Source organism: Ptychodera flava, chromosome 7, assembly GCF_041260155.1.
Source record: "Ptychodera flava strain L36383 chromosome 7, AS_Pfla_20210202, whole genome shotgun sequence".
Classification (NCBI taxonomy): Eukaryota; Metazoa; Hemichordata; class Enteropneusta; family Ptychoderidae; genus Ptychodera; species Ptychodera flava.
The window spans coordinates 33,459,089-33,480,455 of NC_091934.1; the positions used below are offsets into that span (position 1 = coordinate 33,459,089).

Here is a 21,367-nt window from a genome sequence, read left to right on the forward strand (position 1 = left end):
ACCTTGCCAAACATTAAACAGAACGGTGGTGAAGCTCTTTTACTCTTGCTCTGTGCTTGTCATTCTCGACATCTCGTTGATCATTTGTGCCTGTGGTATAATGTATGGCTTTTGTAGCGGCGGCTTAGGTGCCGACTATATAGACAGTAAGGCGGTCTATGACCTGATCAAACATCGGCGTCATTAGCTGTTCTACTGAAAAAACCAAACTAGTAGCATATGAGCACTTCCAGCAGTCGTGCTTTAATGGCAGCAATCGCCTAAACCACTGTCTTTGACACATGTATAGATTTAACTTAAAGCGTCAGAGGCTGAAAGCAGTTTCTGGTGTCCAAGCATCTACTTCTACATGTAGGGTTTGTGGTCTTAATCAGCCTGAGAGGTGGATCATTCGATAACCGGAGGGGTGTCTGGCAGATTTTCAAAAACAAATTTAAAGATTGCCAGCAACTGCCAATGTGAAAAAAGTAGCCAGAGAAGGCTTGACAAAAAAGTGGGAAAGTTGAAACAAAGTGGACAATGGATCAGGTAAAAATGAAATAATGCAACCTCATCAATCTTGCAGACCCCCGGGATGTTAAATGGTTCACCCCTTATCATGGAGGTAAAAATATTTGACCTCACAATAGGTGGAGATCTATAACGAGTGCAACAAAGTGAAGAATTCGTTAAAGAAAACCCTCGATTCTAATAAATACGAATTTGAGAAATACAAATTTGAAATCAAAGCAGGAATAGATATTGCTAGCGATGACGTGTCTGCAAGGGAAAGGCATGTCCGTAAATTAACTGACTTGTTTACGGTAAGTCCATGTACCCGTGCAAGAACGTTCCATCCTCATGACTTTGTTCTGAATATTTGCATAATAAAAGCGGTGGAGTTGGGGTCCAAAATAGCCACGTATTTCAACCACCATGTCAAGGTTAAACTGAATATGCAAATGAGAATTGTACGGATGCCATTTAAGGGATTGGAGTCTAACAGGGGCTTTGAAACATGTCGAAACTACGCACGCATCACAGGGAACAGCTGTCATGTCCATCCCCAGGGGTGGGGATAGGGGTAGGTGCGACTTGGTCTCAGCACAGGTTTCTTGTTGCAATCGTTTAATTTTATAGGTTGGAAATCAAACACATCGGATAATAGAAGAAACATTGTGATAAAACTGCCACTTATAGATCCAATTCTTTTAACTGGCTCTTCCTTTTTAACGATTTTATGACATTTACAGAATTATCGACGTGTTTGTCGCAGCGGCAACAAATTTTTTTCATGCCCTTTCCAGACGTAATTCCGGGCAAAACCAAGTAGTCTAGAAAATAATCATTTTGCCAAAAAGGTTCTAACATAAGACCAAGACACCAAAAGACTGGTACTATAAATCTTCATTGGCAATACATATCATACTCAATATAAAATTAAACGATATCAACAAGATACACCTGCCCCCACCGTCGGGGACGGACATGACCACTGTTCCCTATGAACGCGTCGGACATCTGAAGTAGGGCCTAGTTCATTAGCATACATCGTATATGGGACGGTCACCTGTCGAAGTCATTTCAGAAATCATTAACAGACGATACCGCTGGGTCCCTGTCAGATCTCACGACCTGCAATCAATCGTTGCTGTGTGATCTTAACGTATATGATACCAGGTATTCTCGTACCACTGGTATGTTTTAAATATACTTTATTCCTTTGTTTTCACGGAGCAAGCGGCGTTGTAGCTACCCGTAGACGCTCGAATGGCACTATGAATCGTCTTCGTTAGTATTGTATTTATTTATGCAAATCGTATAAATGAGCATTGTTTCGGTATTAAGATTTTATGACATGATCCTTATCAGCGTGAAATGTTCATCGCCTCGCATCTTGCATTGTATATATTTTTAAGGATCGAATGTAAGTCTTGCTCTTCAAAAGTATACCGCAATTTTAAGCGAGACACAATTTTTGACACAAATTCTATTAACACGTATAACTAAATCAGTGTGCCCCTTCAATCTACCACAGAAATACATATTCAAAAGATGCAGGTAAAGCAACATGCTCGAGAGTTATTACAAAAGACAGATTTCATTAAATCAAGAGAGTTGATTTCAAGTGACTTTTCAACTTGTATTCGTAATTGCCTTCAGGAAAGAAGTACTTTAACAATATTTGTGAATACCAAACCCGGCTTCAAGAAATTGGGTCAGGATTCTTCTGCCTCACTAATTTGTAGGCGGTCCGTGGTGAAACTAGTGACCTCATTATGTGGTAAATCTTACAAGCAAATTTTACCTCGGGACCACTCCAGTAAAAAGGCGTTTAGATCGGTTATACAATGCAAGATGCGAAGGCGATTAACATTCCACAATTATAAGGATCATTACCATAAAACCTAAAACCGAAACAATGCTCATTTACACAATATTTTTTGTGTGTGTTTGGTCTCCAATTTGGTTGACAATGTAGTCGACCTTATTTATTACTCATGAACCTCACAATGGGAGCGCCCATTTTACTCTGGCATTATCATAAAGATTTGCCAATGATTATCAACATATATATCGAAACGTACATTTAAATATTTTACTATGTTGCGAAACAAATGATGTCATGATGTAAATTCTAGCCAAATCATGCTGACACAGCCAAGGAGTGATTGCATCCTAGTTCAGACCTCATGCCAATTCCAGCAGCACTGCTAATTAAAGGAGCAATTCTCAATCCCTAGATCTATCATTCGTGATTTTATTTCATTGTTCTCCGTGGAATGTTGTGTACAGTTGCTACATTTGCTCAGAGACAAAGCTTAAAAAGAACCTGTCCCTTTAAGCTCGGAAACAAATTCTAATAGAAAAGTAAGGTGTAATTTTAAAATCACAAGCCCAATCTGGGCGATACATGCAGCATAATACTTTTCAAAGTGTCGGGCACCATAATCGATTTCCGTGTAATTTATCATGATTCTTAACTTTTATTCTGCAGGTTTTGTTTGCAAAAATTAAACTTGTTTCCAACCAGATTTACGTGCAGCGTAAACTGACTTCTGTTCCTGTTGATTGCTTTGACAGCACTCCTGTAGACATGCAAGTTGATAATATCAGTGACAAACTTCTTTTGTTGACATTTTTGAACCCCCTGACAGCGAAAAGTGAATAGAGGGGACAGTTTAAATGTCGTTCGTATCAATCGTCTAGCGGTCCCATTGCAATAATCGTTGTGTAATTATTGTTTTACTGCTTGTGCACTTTCAATACACGAATCACATTTTGAAAATAGCAAATGCTTCATATTTTACCTGCGTTTTAATAAACAAGTTGTTGACTCATGATTCAACATCAATGGTAACATAATTCTTGTCACAAATAGACGAACCAAATAGTCTTAGAGGCTTGTAACATGTTTAACATAATTTCAACGTCATATCTCCAAAAGGAGAAAAATGGACGCAACTGAGCTGCGGAAATATTGTCTGCTTGGAAAAAACGACGACATCGCTGTACAAAACACGAAAGATATTGTGGAATTGATGTCACTTGACAAGAGTGACAATCTCTTGGAGGTCGGATGTGGAACTGGAGGACTGTCGAAATACCTATCCGCATATGTGAAATCTATAACGGGTAAGACACTGTCTACCACTTGATGCGAATTTGAAATAATTACCTGCTAATGACATGTCTTCTTTTTCAAGTTAATGCATTTTAAAATACATAAACTGTACATTTAAAATACATAAACTATACGATTTTTTGCCCTGTATTATAACTAACAAAGAATCACAGGCTATCTAAAACGATTAAATCCATGCCATTTATCAGATCGAAATCAAAGGGGAATATAGAAAATTTGTTATCTAAATTGCATTTTGTTACGGAATTCCGGATCATAGAAATTGCGTTTAAGGGCAAATTTTTAAATAAAATACTCTGAATTTGGAAACACAATCATCAAAAGTACTCGGTATGCGAAATATACTTTGTGGGCAAGGCATTTTTCTGGATTTGAATAAACTTTTGTGTTTACAGGAGTTATGTTAATATTATTCATGCGGTTGTGGCTTTGGTGACACGTTTTATAATATACTTGAAATATTGAAATTTGGCGAGTGGCCTATCTATCCGTATTTTGAGGCATCTAAATTTTCATGCTCAAGCAGAAGGAAGAATATTCAAATATGGTCGACTTTCCCTATTTAATTATAGTTTAATTATCGAATTCGATGAAAAATAACCGATATTACATTTAATGCTGTGTATTTCATTAGCAGCTGATGCTCGAAGAAGATGTGGGAGACATCAATAAGTAATAGTTGGAGAGTATTCAGAGTTCATATTAACTAACTGAATAGAGGCAAAGGTATCGCCTTACAAAGCGCTTTGAGATAATCGAATATTGAAATTTGGTGTTGAACAAGAAGTTTCAATTATTCGTGGTGCGTATCTTGACCTTGTGTCTCACTAGTACGTTTCAACAATCACGTATACGGACCAAAGCAACCAAGTTTCCATCTGTTTCAGTTCATGGACAGGATGGTACGTAGTCACCGTTATTGAAACGGGGTAGGTCCAGGACAAACTTTCCGGGGTAATTAGGCCTTTAGGCCTCCGTCATTCAAAAAGTTCAATGGTAGGTTGATAAAAAATAGACTTTGCAAGGTACCAATCACCGGTGGAACGTTGATGCAATCTGCAAACCTTCACTATTCAATGATAACGTCAGAAAAGTGTTAGTTCCCACCGTCTGGAATGATGGATGCAAAGTTAAATTAATGCTGCAAGCAGCGTTGGCGGGGCCCGAACGTTTGCCATTGTTGTAAGTACTTGCACTGATGAGTATACTATGAGGAAATTTTGAGCTTGAATGGTCTCTTGGTTCTTGTACAGAAGACTTTATTAATTTCATCTCGTGGTTATTATAGGTTTTTTGTGAAATCAAATATGGCCGCCAAATCACGTGACCGATCCATATGTCTTTCGAAAACTTGATAGTACTCACACAAAGGATGATAAAAACAAACTTTTAGGTGGAGTGGTGCTGAGGAAAAAGATTTTTGAATATTATTCGCTAGTAATCTTAGGTTATTTGCAAAAACCAATATGGCCGCAAAACCAAGTGACCGATTTAAATGTTTGTTGCAAACTTCAAAGTTCTCACACTAAGGATAATATGAGTCAAACTTCAATTCAAACAGCATGTTGGTTCCGGAGAAAAATATTTTCGAAGATTAAATTGGTCTTTTTTGAAAATCCAATATGGCCACCAAATCACATGACCGGTCCATATGCCTTTCGCAAACTTGATAGTATTCATACTAATGATGATATGAGCAAAATTTCAGTTCAAATAGTGAGGTGGTTCTTGAAAAGAAGATTTTTGAATATTATTCGCTGGTGATCATAGTTTTTTTTGCCAAACAACGCGACCGATAGAAATGATTTTCACAAAGATGATAGTACTTAAACTAAGGATGACAGGAGTGAAATTTAAAATTAAATGGTGCTTTGGTTCCGGAGAACAATATTTTTAAAGATTAAATTGGGATTTTCACAATATGGCGGCCAAACCACGTGAACGATCCAAATGCTTTTCGCAAACGTGAAAGAGCTCCTACATGGGATAATAAATGTAAAATTTCAGATCAATCAGTGTTTTTGTTCTCGAGAAGAAGATTTTTAAAGATTTAATTGGTATTTTTTGAAAATCCAATATGACGGCCAAGGTCACGTGAACGCGATTTCAATTTGCAAATTCCCAACACCTAATACTCTGCTTGCTATACAAAAAATTTCAAAACGACTAGACATCTAGGTCATCAGGACAAGTCATTTTTAATGTTATTTTTTCGAAAATCCAAAATGGCCGCCGGGTCATGTGATCAATCGAAATTTGTATACCCAGACGCACGAGGACTTATAGGTACCTATTAGCCCTACAAGTTAGAGGAGTTTACGTACAGCGGCTTTTGAGTTCTTCGTGAGCAAAAAAGTTACAGAAGAACATGAAGAGGAAGAATAATATTGATCGCTTCAAAAACAATAGGGGCCCAGCCCATGAGCCCCTGATGAAAACAGGAAAGATTCCACTGCTCTCCGCCGGTTTGTGATGATGCTGAAAAATAACCTGATGGATTCAAAACAAGAGAAAAAAGCCACCACGTGCGTCCCGTGTACCAAAGGAACACTTCTGATGACCAAGTTTTGATCCGGCTTAAAGAAGGCGAGACGAAATGGCGTCTTGAAGTTACAAGTGTTCATCAAGCGCTACTGAAAAGATAATTAAATCATCAATATACACCTAAGCATAATGGTGTAACATATTCCTAAAACTAAATTGCATGGCACGCTGTGGACAATTACTCTCTTGTCTAGTGTAACTAGTAGGCATGATTGTGAGCACAAACATAAATAGTCTTAAATTTCCAACAAAGAACGTCCATGTCAGTGACCAATTCTTGTATTCCTCTGTTTTGCAAAACCTCCATCTATTGAAACAAATCTTCCATAAGCTGCTTAATATCAACATAGTGTTGGCCTCGCTGTTGGTTTAGTGATACTTCCGCTGTTTCTGGTACTTCTTGTTCTTGCTGTCGATGATTTTACCAGATATCAGAATAATATAGTCGTGCAGCTTCGGTTACTTCGGGTTCTCCACCAACTTGTTACAGTCTTTTAGTGGGGAATATGAGTTGAGGTACCAATCTTGATCGTAATGCTTTCTTTAACTGAAGCTGGCGCACAGGTTGTCGGTTGTAAGCACAGCTGTGGGTCTTTATTAAGAAATGACAGTGTCGTCATATTCCAGGTCTCGAAAATCTTTTCTGTAATCTCTACAAAGTTACACACTTTCTGAAACCTCTACAACTACAACATTGTTTTAATCATTCAATGGAAACTGTGATCATCTCACGGAATGACCGTCAGTCTTTAATGTTCCATGAGACAAAGCATGATCATACCATGGAATGTCAAAGTCTCGATTGTTCCCATTCACGTTTTACAGCTAAAGGTGTCGCGGTATTTATTTAACTGGACTCAAATCTTGGTTTAGTAAGAGATATACTGATGATCAGTATTGCTTATGATACCGCCTTTGGGTTATCGAAATAGTTTTAAATGAGGATTCTGTAAATGTTCTGCAAGTTTAGTATCATGTTATCCATATCCTTATCCTTATGAAATTCAGCAAGTGTGACGACGGGTAAGGGACGGACAGAAATTACCGGAGGAGGACCAGTGCTTTGAGTAGTGGGTCGCCATTCTTTGCGCTAGTATACGTGAGGAGTCATGAAATTTTGCGCATGCATTCGGGGGGGGGGGGGGGGGGGAGGTCTCCATTGTTTGTGTAACTGTAAGTAGGCAAAATGTGGAAGATGTGTTTAAATGACTGCTTCTGCGTCGAAGATTTTATAATCAACTTCTGAATTTAATCCACAAACATAAAATCATGATACAGTGGAGTTTATGGGACAGACCATTCATGCCTTCCTCCGCCCCACAAAACTAGATATATGTCTGTATCCGTACATTCATATGTGTTTGATAATTGATATAAATACACTTTACTGGATGTGGGAGGTAAGAAGTGCAAGTGTTGAAGTGTGTACAAGAAATTTGATTTTAGAATTTCACCGAAAATGTTTAACGCACTTGTAGCAAACTAATGAACATGTTTTCCGAAACAAAACCAGCTATATTTGTGCAATTATAGATGTTCGACAAATAATATAAATTACGTTGACCAGAATAGGATGGTTTGGAGTGCATATGTGTGGGCGCAGGCCTAACTGAAATTTGATTTTGGAAATTTATCGAAAATGTTGATTTACTATTCATTGGCCGATGGGTAAACTATGAATAATTGCTTACTTATACAAGACTACTGTAACTATATCTGAACATGAATAAATGTTTGGTAATTTGATGTTACGTAGACCTACTTGATTACTAAAGGCTAATTGAAAGTGCAGATGTGAACAACACATGATGTTGGAATTTCACACAAAAATATCAATTATCTTCCCTTGGTAGTCTAGAGGTAAACTATTAATAATCCCCCCAAAGTTATATACATACATGCATATATTGTTAAATATTGACTTATGGGCTGTAATGGGTTTCTTGACAATCAATAATGGTGCACTCTGTTCAATTACATGGTAAATTATAAATGAAGGTTGACATTACAGCTCTTGTCCCGTTTCATTTGGAACAGCCAACTGTAATCAACAGATATATTTCTTGTGATATGTGATCTCTTTTTTCTCAAATTCATTAAAGTATTGATTGAAGGCGGTTATTTGTAAAGGTTGAAAGTGTTCTTTGAAAGGTGAAAGGTCAAACGGGAATTTTTTTTGTCAACTAAGATGCTATTGATGTGTTCTGTTATATAGAGGGGGGGGGGCTCTTTTTTGCGCATGAAAATTGGGGAGGGTCACTATTTTTCGTGCAGCTTCATTTTGCTCTCCTGTTATATCTGTCTAGTCTTAGCATTAGGTAAATCATTAGAAGCAAGCAAACAAACAAGCAAACAAATATATAAGCATAGCCTTTATAGGAATTTGAGAACATGATAGGAAAAGGAAATTCCATGTAAACGTTACCCATGATGCTTTATCTTTAATTTAATAGTAACTTAGAAAAATATATTTACGGAAGTACACCCGGCCGTACAACAGCAATTTGAAGGGAAACACACACTGATATTTAGGTTACAACAAGACCAAAAATGTAACTAAAAAATCTCAATCTACTCTTTTGTATGTATCATCGCTGAATTATCATCCTTCCAGCCTTTGACGTCTCTCCTGCGATGATACAGGAAGCGAGAGAACACTTCCCAGGCAACAACATCGAGTATCACGTTGCTGATGCCAGGGACCCATCCTCTTACGAGAAATATGGCGCCCTCTTCGATAAAGTGGTCGCCAACTATTCTTTACAGTGGATGGGGGATCTATCGGCATGTCTACCGGGGATCTGTCATTGCCTAAAACCTGGTGGTAGATGTTACATAACCATTTCTAGCGAATATCCTGAAGATACATACTCTAAGATAACTGCGTATTCGAAGAATCCTAAATGGCAGGAATATATGCAGGTAGGATGAGTAACCTGTTAGGATCACTGACAATAAATACGACATCACAGCATTTTCTTTAATTGGTTTCATCTACGTGAATGAATGAATGAATGAATGAACGAATGAAATGAATAAGTCGATCAATCGACCAGTCGATCAATCAACCAATAAATTAATCAATTAATCAACCAATCTGTCTGTCTCTCTGTCTGTCTCTCTGTCTGTCTCTCTGTCTCTCTGTCCGGCTGTCTGTCTGTCTGTCGTACGTATGTAGTATGTCTTAATGTACGTATTATCTATGTCTGTCTGTTTGTTTCTATCTACTCATATATCTATCTATGTGACTATGTATCTACCTATCTTAACAATGTATGTATGTATGTATGTATGTATGTATGTATGTATGTATGTATGTATCTATGTATCTACAGTGTTCGCAGTGACTTTTTTCTCCTCGCGTACGGCATACGCATTAGTCTGCTAAAATTGCGTAATGGCTGTATTTGAATGCGTAGTTTCACTTCCGCACTCAATTGATGGAAAAAAAACTGACTACAAAATACAATTCAATAAACCTACTCTATTCGGATTGTACGATGTAAGATTATTTTAATGAAAACAGTTTAACGAACAACTTGAACAACTGGGCATTGTTTCAGACATGCTGAAATGTAACATCACAGGGCATTTTTTTGGTAACCGGTGCATCATCATCACAGCTCACGGCTTCATTGTGGCGCTGATCCCCTGTTGTTGTGTCAGGACAATATGTCGTGGATTCCGACATGGGTTCAACTTCACTGCGCTTCTCCGTGTTCTCCATGTTGGGTTGCCCGGTAGTGTCTTTCGAATGACCCCCCGAATCATTTTTTTCACGGACTCGTAGAGCAAAGTTGAAAGAGAATAGAGTTGTCTGCTTTGACGCCATGCTGCATGTGTGCTTTGATCAAATTTGGGGACAGTGAGACGCGATAAGAGCACAGTTGTCATTTACTTTGTTGCAACATTTCTGTCAATCACTCACTTTTTGTCAAAAGTTTCAGAAACTAGCGCTCGCCTGAAAATTAGCAACGTAATTCATAGGCACAGCTGACATGATAACGTGCCTTTGAACTACGATGCCGATTTTTCAGACCACGCCCAGAGAATCTGAAACTTTCCACACAAAATGAGTGATTGACAGAAATGTGTTGCAACAAATTTAATGTCAAGCGGGCACTCTTCTCGTCTGGTTGTCGCCTAAGCTCAGTCGCGGGGAGTGCTTTTGGAAACATTTAACTGTTATCCTTTGCGTATAGAAAACGCATAACGATGGCAAAAATGCGTAGAGGGTCAATTTCAATGCGTAAATACGCATGATTTTTACGTAAATGCGAACTCTGTATCTATGTATGTATGTATGTATGTATGTATGTATGTATGTATGTTTGTATGTATGTATGTATCTATCTATCTATCTATCGATCAAGCGACGGCGCGAGCGAGTAACCAAGCGATTAGTCAACTGTATAACCGTATATTATTAGGAAAAGACGTGTACGTTTGTGTATTTACACTGAGATGAAAGGTGATGAGAAATGGAGTAACGCACGGTAGTCTTGGTCCGTGGCAATGGGCATTTAAGTCTAGGCTTTCAAAAGCAAAATGATATTTCGAGAACATGTCACGAAACAACAAAATTGGCAGATAACTCAAGGCAACAGATGCAAACAATAAAAATGTAATACATAGTAGGTGAATGAGATATGGTACTTCTGTATGAGCTATCTTTGAATGAGTTCTAATTTCTTCTCTCCACTTCTGCTAGGGATATGAGTGGCCCTATCATCCATTTCCAGGCAATGAAGACGACATGAGGAAATTGCTCCAAGATGCAGGATTTAAAAGTCAATGTATAGATTGCAAAGCATACGTTGAAGAATTTGCCCTCGATGAGACAAGAGCGAGAGGTAATAATTAAAGGGCCAGTAATGCTATTTTTTGTTGTACTCCCAAAGTAAAGTTGAAATACCCTCTATTTAGCTTGTCCACAAGGCATCTATATGTGGAAAATGCAATGTTATTGTTTTCATTTCAATTCTAGTCCGGACCAGAATTAACTTGCCAACAATACCAACGCAGTTTACACATGTACAGACTTATTGACACTTGAGCTTAATACTGTGTATCAACAAGCTCGGGGAGTGTAACAAGAAATTATGGTTGACATTCAAAACAAAAATAATGGAAAAAGTCATCAAAAAGTAGCATTACTGTCCCTTTAATGTTATTTTATGATAATAAAATATACAGTTTTTGCAGAAGTTTGATAAATGATAAATGTATTATTCAATTAGCTAGATCAGCTGCCACAAGATTGTCATTAAAATCCACGAGCAGACGGTTTTGTTAACCCAGTACTACCACCTTCTCTACGAATGCTGCTGTATGAGCTATCTTTGAATGAGTTCTACATGTTGCTGTATGATAAGTTTAAGTCGGTAGATATGCATTATTTTTCTCGAATAATTGTTACTCAGTGTTGATAAAGTAATTGTCCATGAAAAGATACTGATAATAAACAATCGATAAGATTGTATGCATTTTTTGCGGGGCCAATGACTATCCCCTCCTCAGTGTCAATTTCTGAGTCTATAAATATCTTTCCACACGCCGCTGTACCTGTGGTCTTGTTTATATGGCTCTATTCTCCGAATTATTTGTCTGTCTGTTTGTCTACGTGTCTGTTTTTACTCTATTTTCAGAGTTCCCCCCCCTCTCTCTCTCTCTCTCTCTCTCTCTCTCTCTCTCTCTCTCTCTCTCTCTCTCTCTCTCCCCCCCCCAGCGGACTAACTCACTCATGGTCCTATCTCCTGATCTGTGTCTCGTTCATTATTCAAACAATATATCTGGTAATATGTTTATCTTTTATTTCTTGATTCTATTAACAGCATATTGCCGTGCTTTTATGGGCGCAAAGGAGAGAGTGCCCTGTGAGAGACAAGAAGAGTATATGAATGAAGCTTTCGAGTTTGCAACGAAACGCCAAACTGATGGAAGTTACATATTGACCTGTAAAATCCTCTCTGTTGTTGCCGAAAAGTGAAGAGAATAGACAATCAAATGTTATGTTGTTATGACTTGGTCTTTGTAGAATATAGTAGAGTAGTAGAGTAGAGTAGAATATCACAGAGCGTCTAGAGTATAGACACGACAGACTTGTGCACGATTAGATACGGACTTTTTTTCTTTGTCGACGGCGTTCCATACAGAATTGCCCGCTGATAGTGAAGGGCAGATCGTCGACAGTCCCTCGTGCCTTTATTGCCCTGATCATCAACTTTACCACTGTCTCGGTGGCAAGTGTCGTAGAATTTTCTTTTCCCAAAAAAGGAGGCTCGAGGGCGAGTGCAGGTTTTTGCCCAGCGAAACGTTCTTGCCGCTCTAACCGGCAAAGGCCACAACGGGCAGAAATGTACAAGCGGCTGTCGACAGTCTACTAGGCGAAAGGCTGCTCAATCAAAATTACACAAGTATATAATCGTAACCATAATTGCCTTCATTCCTAAATTAAAGAGGGGAGGATGTCGTCAAAACTGCGCCTGAGCAACTTTTTGGTTTATAAACAATTTATTTCATGTGCGATATCTAAATGCATAACGTCAACGTCAACATAGCTGCAAAATTTACAATGTAGGCCGACATTGGGACAAACATGATTTAACTTTCATGTAAATCGCCAAGATAACGTACCTTGTGTCGTTTGGGTACCATATGACCTTTGTACAAAGTTCAGACGATCCCCTCCCTTTAAATTTTACCTAGTAAGTTTTTTTTAGCTTTTTGCCAAAATTTTGATAAAAAAACTCTAGCAAATAAAATATTATGTCCATTTGGTCCAAAATTATTCAAAAAATGACAGACAAATTCGCAAAAAGTAGTAAAATGTTGTAGTACAATTTTGGTTGGAAAAAATTAAGGCTCTGCTGATGATAATGTAGTTGAGACGAGATGTGTTAGGAGTTCGCTGGTTGCGATTTACTGGTAAATTTTACATAGTGGTTTTACCGACGTTCCATGCTAGGCATGCATCGCGTTTTTCCCCCCAAATATTATGATCTTCTGCAGTTATGCGAATGTGTACAATGACCTGTATCCTTCACGCACGGTCTTCGATCTAAATCAACCAATTTTTGCACACACGAAACAGATTTTCCCAGACATCCGTTTTCCGAACATAGAACTGAGGTCGGCGGAAAGATATATTTCCTGAGAGAATCTAGATCTCGGTGGCCCATCGATCATGAGTGAAGCCGATCGCATAGACAACCACTCAGAGTTGTCTTTATTTCATGACCGACCTTAAATCGTTGAATGCCATCTACGGCCTGCATGTAACACGGCACAAAGTTGTCAAAAACGTCAATTGAGTTCCATTTTCAATGGAGATATCTCCCTTCAATGTGGTAGTTGCTTGTTTAAACAACGAACGTGACAATGAGAATAAAAGATTCATTTTGTAAAATAGGGTTCATCGTCCGCGCTTGAACAAAATGGATGTTTTCATGGGGTTACAAAAGACCTTTAACTTTAATGACGCTCTATGGTGATCGTTTCCACAGGCGCTCGGCACAATCCCAAGTCCATCATATGACATCTAGGATATATTCCTCGATAAACGTGGATATAGAATTTTTAAAGGCCGGACTACTGGAAGCATATTCATGCTGTGTCCATTTTATCCCTTTTTCTGCCACTTAGACGACGTTCGGCCGCTCGGCTCGCTCACTGAGTAATTTTGACAAGTACAGGCTACATCGTGATCTTAGAAAACTCTTTTAAGGCAACCGGGACCTTTTATTGATGCCCTTTGGAAGGAGAGAAGCGCCCTCAACTAATGTAAGCTTGATAATAGTTGCTATATACAAAGCGTTTCGCAATCCTTTTGATGTGTTTTCCTTTTTTACAAAGCGAGTAAAGAAGTCATTAAATCAATAATTGACCGGCCGAGAATACCTCTAGTCTCAGAACTGAAGGATATACTTGATAGCATAGATGTGTCTTTATTCTAACAGCTAGATGTATACTTTTTCTCCCTACCCTTCTTCGGACTATCTGTTCTTTAAAGCCCGGGGCGAAATGGACCGGGATCCGGATTAATGCCAAGTTTGGATGGGCGTTTTTGGGCATGGCTCTGCATAATGAGTCTGTTGGTAACGGTTGCTATCGTTCGCATTATCTGGGTTGGCTAATCTGTTTGCTCTCAACTCACGCTCTGACTATAGGCTTAGGTACAGCCTTCGCAATACGCGAAAGAAAAAAGAAAGAAGGAAAAAATATCAATTTCATAAAAACAGGAGCGTGCTGAGTTGATCTCCTGAAGTTTTTGCTGAGTTGATTTAATGAAGTTTCGGGGTCATGTCATCGTTCGAGAATGATTCGGCTGCTGACCGCCATATCTACATACGGAAATGGCGCCGTACGCTGTGGAAATAATCATCAAGAAAGTAATAAACATAAACATTAAAAATAATCCGAAGCTGGCAATTTCGTATGTTGAAATCACGAATTACCGATCTAAACATTGACTGAGAAACACGGTCAGGAAAATGGTAGGAAATAGGTGAACGACGCGACGTCATGGCCGATAGCTAAAAATAAAAAAATAAGTTCACTACATCACGGAAGGATCGAGATTTCCATGAATCTCGCGTACCACGATATCTGTAAGCGATCGAGGTCGGCTGGTCGGTTGCTCTGACGGTGATCCCGGACAACTAATCACGAGTTATGTTTATTTTCGGAGCAATGGGATGAAACACGAACTGGGTTCATAGATATCTTCGTTATTGAAGAAATCTAAGGGAGCGTTCAGTTATTATGGCCGGGGAGGGGCCGGCAAAATCCAGGGGGGGGGGGTCACCTCAAATTTGAAAACTGCAAAGGAGGGGGGGGGGTCATGTATTTTTCAAACAGCTCAGAGGGGGGTCACTTAAGTATCTGTCCCGTCAAAAAGCAGTTTCAGTGTTCAGAAATATTTTGTGAGATAAAAATGATTCGTTGCATGATTTCATTCTCTGAAGTTATTCACCTGTTAATCTGAACAAAAGTATAATTATCTTTCACATGAACATCTTGACTTGACAACTCTGAGGCTTGTCTTATTGTAAATCAAGCTCACTGCACTGAGGGCAATGAACAATTCCTATTATTTACATATTAGAGATATAGCAAGTTTTGTCAGGGAAATTATTTAACAGTTACCTGTACTGAGACTACTAGTACCATGAAAAGTTAAATAATACTTTTAGGTGAAATTCCAATATCATAATTGTTGTCCATATCTGAGCTTTTAAATACCCCATTTGAATCAAGCACATTTGTATCAATTATCAAACACCTATAAAACCACAAATTAATTTAGTTTAGCATTGTTAAAAAAATTATTCTTAGTTTTCTCATAGACTCCAGTGTATAGTGAATCAGCATTTCGGTGAAATTCCAAAATCTAATTTCTTGCACACATATCAACCTTTAACCATCCTAGGCTAACTAAGTACTTAAAAATGAATTATCAAATGTCTATAAATAAACAGATTTTGATTGTTTTGTATTGGAAAAAAATTATTCATATTTTCCTCATAGACTCCCATGTACAGTGAATGTACATTTTGGTATAATTCCAAAATCCAATTTCTGGCAAACACATCCATTTGTTACCACCCTAATCTAATCAAGTACATTGATATCAATAATCGAGAGTACATAAATACATGGGTTTACCTATTTTTGTATTGGAAAAAAATTATTCATACTTTCCTCATAGACTCCCATGTATAGTGGATGAACATTTTCAGTGAAATTCCATAATCAGATTTCTTGTACACATAATATGCACCTTTAACCATCATATTCTAATCAAGTACAATTATGTTAATTATTGAACGTCTGTATATGCACAAGTATACCAAGTTTTTCATTGGAAAAAAATTATTCACAATTTTATCATTGACTCCCATTTTATAGTGGATGAACATTTTTGGTGAAATTCTAAGGTCAAACTTTTTGTCCACATGCCAGTTGTAACATCCCTATTTCATTTAAGTACATTTATGTAAAGTATAAAATATCTATAAATGCATAGATATAGTTTTGCATTGAGAAAGTGTTACATAGGTTCCTCATACTTGTATGAGAAAATATATGTATACCATGTATAGTGAATCAACATTATCAGCAGCTGATTTTAATTAAATCCAAATATCAAAATATGTACACACACGCTTGCACAAAAATATTGTGATCCACCAGTAATTTCTGTCCAAGCTCTTTGAGGGGTAATTTCAAAATTATAGCAAGTCAGAATGGGAAATCTGAGCATTAACACCTTTTGAGTTTGTAAGGAAGGCCATTTGAAAAAATCTAAGCTCTTTTTTGGGGGATTCTATCGCTCCATACCCCTGAGGTGTTTGTGTGTGCAGCTAATTTACTCAAGCAATGTGGGGGGGGGGTCATGAAATTTTTGTCATCTTGAAAGGGGGGGGTCAATAATTTTTTGGTACAATGGGTAGGGGCTCTTCACTTATTTTGACTGATGCGCAGGAAGAATTTGCCGGCCCACCCCCGGCCATAATAACTGAACGCTCCCTAAGTCCAACATTTGTCGAAATCATACTATGTAGTGCCAACTCAATGAGCCGATCTCGGACACACGTATCAAGAGGCCTTAGCCTTTCGAAGAAGATCGGGTGACGACGCGTCAACGCTCACTTGCTCAGCTTGAACTAACATTGACAAATACTGTTTTGATGTCTTTACAAGCTTTGTTTCATTATTATAACAGAAGTCCAAACGTTACTGGGGCCACCGGTATGTCATAACCTTACCAACCCTCAGAACACGACATGTCATTGCCATGTGTGAGAACATGTGTACATGTACAAACCATAAGGCCGTTTTCAGGGCTAGCATTTATATCAAAAGCGACTGTAGCGTACCGGTACTTTCAGCCGTAGATTTGGGGAGGGGGCTGTTTAAAAAAGTGGCTCTCTTTGACTGACTGTAATCAAATTGATCATGGAGGCTACCGCCATTCTTTAATATTTAGTTGTTTTCGATGTCATTGTAAACTATGGACTCTGCCTGCAGTTATGTAAAATACAGTTGTACGCACTTTTTGCAAGGATACATCGTACCGGTACTGACTCATCTCTTGCTAAGTCACGACCGAAAATGGCTCACTTTCGCGATGTCTGTGCATCATAAACGCTTGTTAGTAAAATAGTTTATGACAACCACGAAGTTTTCATCCTGTGTGCGCGCTAATATCCATGTAACTCTAAGCGTACACATGGTTTGTTTACATCGTAATTATTCTCGTATGCACAGCAAATGTTTGACCAGTTTACACCTCTGCGCCTCACTGAATGATTGGCATTTGTTTGAATCGCGGAACGACTGTTCCCAGGGGTCCATTTCCTTCGTTACGAAAGCGATTTTTCCCCTAATAGTCGTAATTTTAAAGGCTTTGTGAAACTTTGCGGACACCTGTATGGCCTACGTGTTTATGAAACAGTCTATGTTTATGGTATGCCAATAATGTTTGTTTGAGAATCGCTTCGGCTGATTTTCACGGAGCGGTCTACCTTGCTGTTGCCAGTTGTCACTCAAGCGCCATTATGAATTTTCGATGAGTTAGGGGTCTTTTATATCCCGCACACCGGTTTAAGTCTTTCGACGTCACACAGGCAGATGCCGGCAATGTCATATTCCTAGCGTGGGGTGTACTAAAGGAGCAGCGACTCAATGAATCAATTAAAATTTTGTTTTGATGTTTTCTGTGTATTGGGCTTAATATGTATATTCTGTTTGATTGTGTGTGTATACAGATTGATCACTGATTGAAAAGAAAGCTCTAAAATTGCAGTTAAATTCTAAGTCCTTTTTCCCAGTAGTTGTTCACATTTGGGAAGGTTTTCGTGGTTTCCCCCCTAAATTCTAGCGGCAATATCTTTATCCTTTCAGTCCAAAACTCTTCTGAAACATCGTCACCGAGCGATCTCGAAACTCCTTCGCGTAGCAAAGTCAATCTTTCAGCAAATCATAGATCATTTCCTAACATGACAACCGTTGTCATTCAGTTACTGATTAGAGTCCTCAGCCTTTCAGCTTTTGAATAATTTGTGCGACAGAGGACTCAGCTGGTATGGCCTGTGGGTGCAATGCCGTTACCCTTGCCAAACATTAAACAGAACGGTGGTGAAGCTCGGTTGCCCCATACTGTGCTTGTCATCTCGTCGGTCATTTGTGCCTGTGGTATAATGTATGGCTTTTGTAGCAGCGGCTTAGGTGCTGATTATAGACAGTGAGGCGGTCAGTGACCTGATCAAACATTGGCGTCATTAACTGTTCTCGGCTGAAAAAGCCAAGCTAACAAGCATACGAGCACTTCCAACAGTCGTGCTTTAATGGCAGCATTCGCCTAAACCACTGTCTTTGACACATGTATAATTATAACTAAAGGCGTCAGAGGCAGAAAGCAGTTTCTGGTGTCAAAGCATCTACTTCTACATGAAGGGTCTGTGATCTGAATCATTCTTAGGGATGAACCATTTGATATCCGGAGGGGGTTTGTAAGAATTTCAAAAAAAAAATTGCCAGCAAATGTCAATGAGAAAAAAAAATAGCCAGGGAAGGCTTGACAAGAAAAAGTGGGAAAGTGGAAACAAAATGTACAATGGATTAGGTAAAAATGAAATAATGCTACCTCATCAATCTTCCAGACCCTCCAGGATATAAAATGGTCCACCCCTTATCATGGAGGTAGAACTATGTGACCTCGCACAACAATATGTGGCAGTCTATGTCTAGGGCAACATTAAATATGAATTTAAGAAATTCAAATTTGAAATCAAAGCAGGAGTAGATAGTGCTAGCGATGACGTCTCTGCAAGGAAAAGACGTGTCCGTCTATTAATTGACTGGTGTACGGCAAGTCCATGTACCTGGCAAGAATGTTCTATCATCATGACTTTGTTCTGAATATTTGCATAATGAAAGCGGTGGAGTTGGGGTCCAAACTAGCCATGTATTTCAACCACCGTGTCAAGGTTAAATTGAATATCCAAAGGAGAATGGTATGAACGCCATTTAAGAGACCGAAGTCCAAGAGGTGCTTTGAAACATGTGGAAACTACGAACGCATCACAGGGAACATATGTCATGTCCATCCCCAGGGGTGGGGGTAGGGGTAGGTATGACTTGGTCTCAGCACAGGTTTCGTGTTGCTATACATTGAAAATCAAACGCATCGGATAGTAGAAGAAACAAAGTGATAAAACTGCAACATATAGATCCGATTCTTTTAACTCGCTATTCCTCAAACGCGATTGGAACTAATTTGGGATAATTGGATGGTGAAGTAAGTTCGATTTAATCTACAAATGTTATCTCATCTGCTTTTCTTCTCATATTACACACTTATTTTTATGAGTTATTTGCGACATTGCTAATTCAGCTATATGGCACCTAACACCTTTGAGAAATTTGCAAAGTATGAAAAATCCCAAATCCCAAATTAGTTCCAATCGTGTTCTTATTGACGATTTTATGACATTTACAGTATTATTGACGTGTTTGTCAAAGCGGCAACGAGGCTGAATAGGTTTTATATGCCCTTTCCAGACGTAATTACGGGCAAAACCAAGTCGTTAAGAAACGTGTTCTGGAAGAAAACAATCGCAAAGGTGCAATGTGCAGCTTCAAAAGTTACTTATACATGCGATAAGCGACAGCACACTGATGACCGGTTGTTTTCACTGACCCATCAGACCCAACAAAAGAACTAAATCTGAGTCAATCTCTGCCATTTTTTCAAACGACTGTTCAAAGGACAAATGCAAGACACAGTGAAGGAAAAATAATCATTGCAAAAAAGTGCTAGCAAAAGACCAAGACACTAAAAGGTTGATAGTATAAATCTTTATTGGCAATACATATCATACTCTGTATAAAACTAAACGATAGCAACAAGAAACCCGTGCTGAGACCAAGATACACCTGCCCCCATCGCCGGGACGGACATGACCACTGTTCCCTATGCACGCGTCGGACATCTGAAGTAGGGCCTAGTTCATTAGCATACATTGTATATGGGACGGTCACCTGTCGACGTCATTTCAGAAATCGTTAACGGAATATAGCGCTGTCTATATATACGTAGGAATTTCTCCTCTACGCATAGTTCCTGCCTTGGTCCCTGTCAGATCTCACGACCTGCAAACAATCGCTGCTGTGTGATCTTAACGTCCATGATACCAGGTATTCTCGTACAACTGGTATGTATTAAATATACTTTGTTCCCGTGGTGTTTTCACGGAGCAAGCGTCGTTTTTGGCACCCATAGACTCTCGAATAGCACTATGAATCGCATTCGTTAGTATTTATTTATGTAAATTATATAAATGAGCACTGTTTCAGTATTAGGATTTATGGTAATGATCCTTATCAATGTGGAATGTTCATCGACTCGCATCTTGCATTGTATAACCGATCTGAACGCCTTTATATATTTATTTACTATTTAATTTATTTATTTATTTATTTATTTTATTGTAAGGCCTTCAACAGAAGAGCAAGAAAACAAGGCCTACACATACACTTTCAAAGCAAACAGAAGTAAACCCTCGATACAGGACAAAAGAAACCACAAGTTTAAAATGGTCTTAATTACATATTAAGAAGATAATGACTGCAAATCCTTTGCAGGCAAACTGCGGCGAATACGGAAAGTCAGTCCACCTGGCCTCAAACATATCCTCATAGTTTTACGGATCGAATGTAAGAGTTACTCGTCAAAAATATACCACAAAAGTGAGACAACATTTTTGACACAAATTCTGTACGTATTACTAAATCAGTGTGCCCCTTCAATCTACTGCATTGAGTGAACATTCAAAAGATGCAGGTAAAGCAACATGCTCGAGAGTTATCACTAAAGACAGATTTCATTAAATCAAGAGAGTTGATTTCAAGTGACTTTTCAACTTGAAGTTCGTAATTGCCTTCAGGAAAGAAGTACTTTAACAATATTTGTGAATACCAAACCCAGCTTCAAGTAGCTGTGACAGGATGTTTAGGCCTCACTAATTTGTAGGCGGTCCGTGGTAAAACTAGTGACCCCATTACTGGATTTGTGGTAAATCTTTCAAGCAAAGTTTACTCCGGGACCACTCCTATAAAAAAAGGCGTTCAGCTCGGTAATATTATACAATGCAAGATGCGAGGCGATTAACACTCCACATTTATAAGGATCAT

The 21,367-nt window shown here is 38.6% G+C and overlaps 2 protein-coding genes across 2 annotated transcripts in view; both read left to right on the forward strand.

Moving 5' to 3' along the window:
- The window catches only part of LOC139137339 (protein unc-93 homolog A-like), a 53,504-nt gene that overhangs the window by 7,522 nt on the left and 24,615 nt on the right, over window positions 1-21,367 (forward strand). The window lies entirely within an intron of this gene.
- LOC139137340 (uncharacterized) lies at window positions 3,431-17,887 on the forward strand. Its single transcript, XM_070705377.1, has 5 exons — window positions 3,431-3,615; window positions 8,784-9,091; window positions 10,881-11,022; window positions 12,004-14,179; window positions 17,782-17,887. The coding sequence occupies exons 1-4, from the start codon at window positions 3,435-3,437 to the stop codon at window positions 12,156-12,158; spliced, it is 786 nt and encodes a 261-aa protein (XP_070561478.1). The 5' UTR covers window positions 3,431-3,434; the 3' UTR covers window positions 12,159-14,179; window positions 17,782-17,887.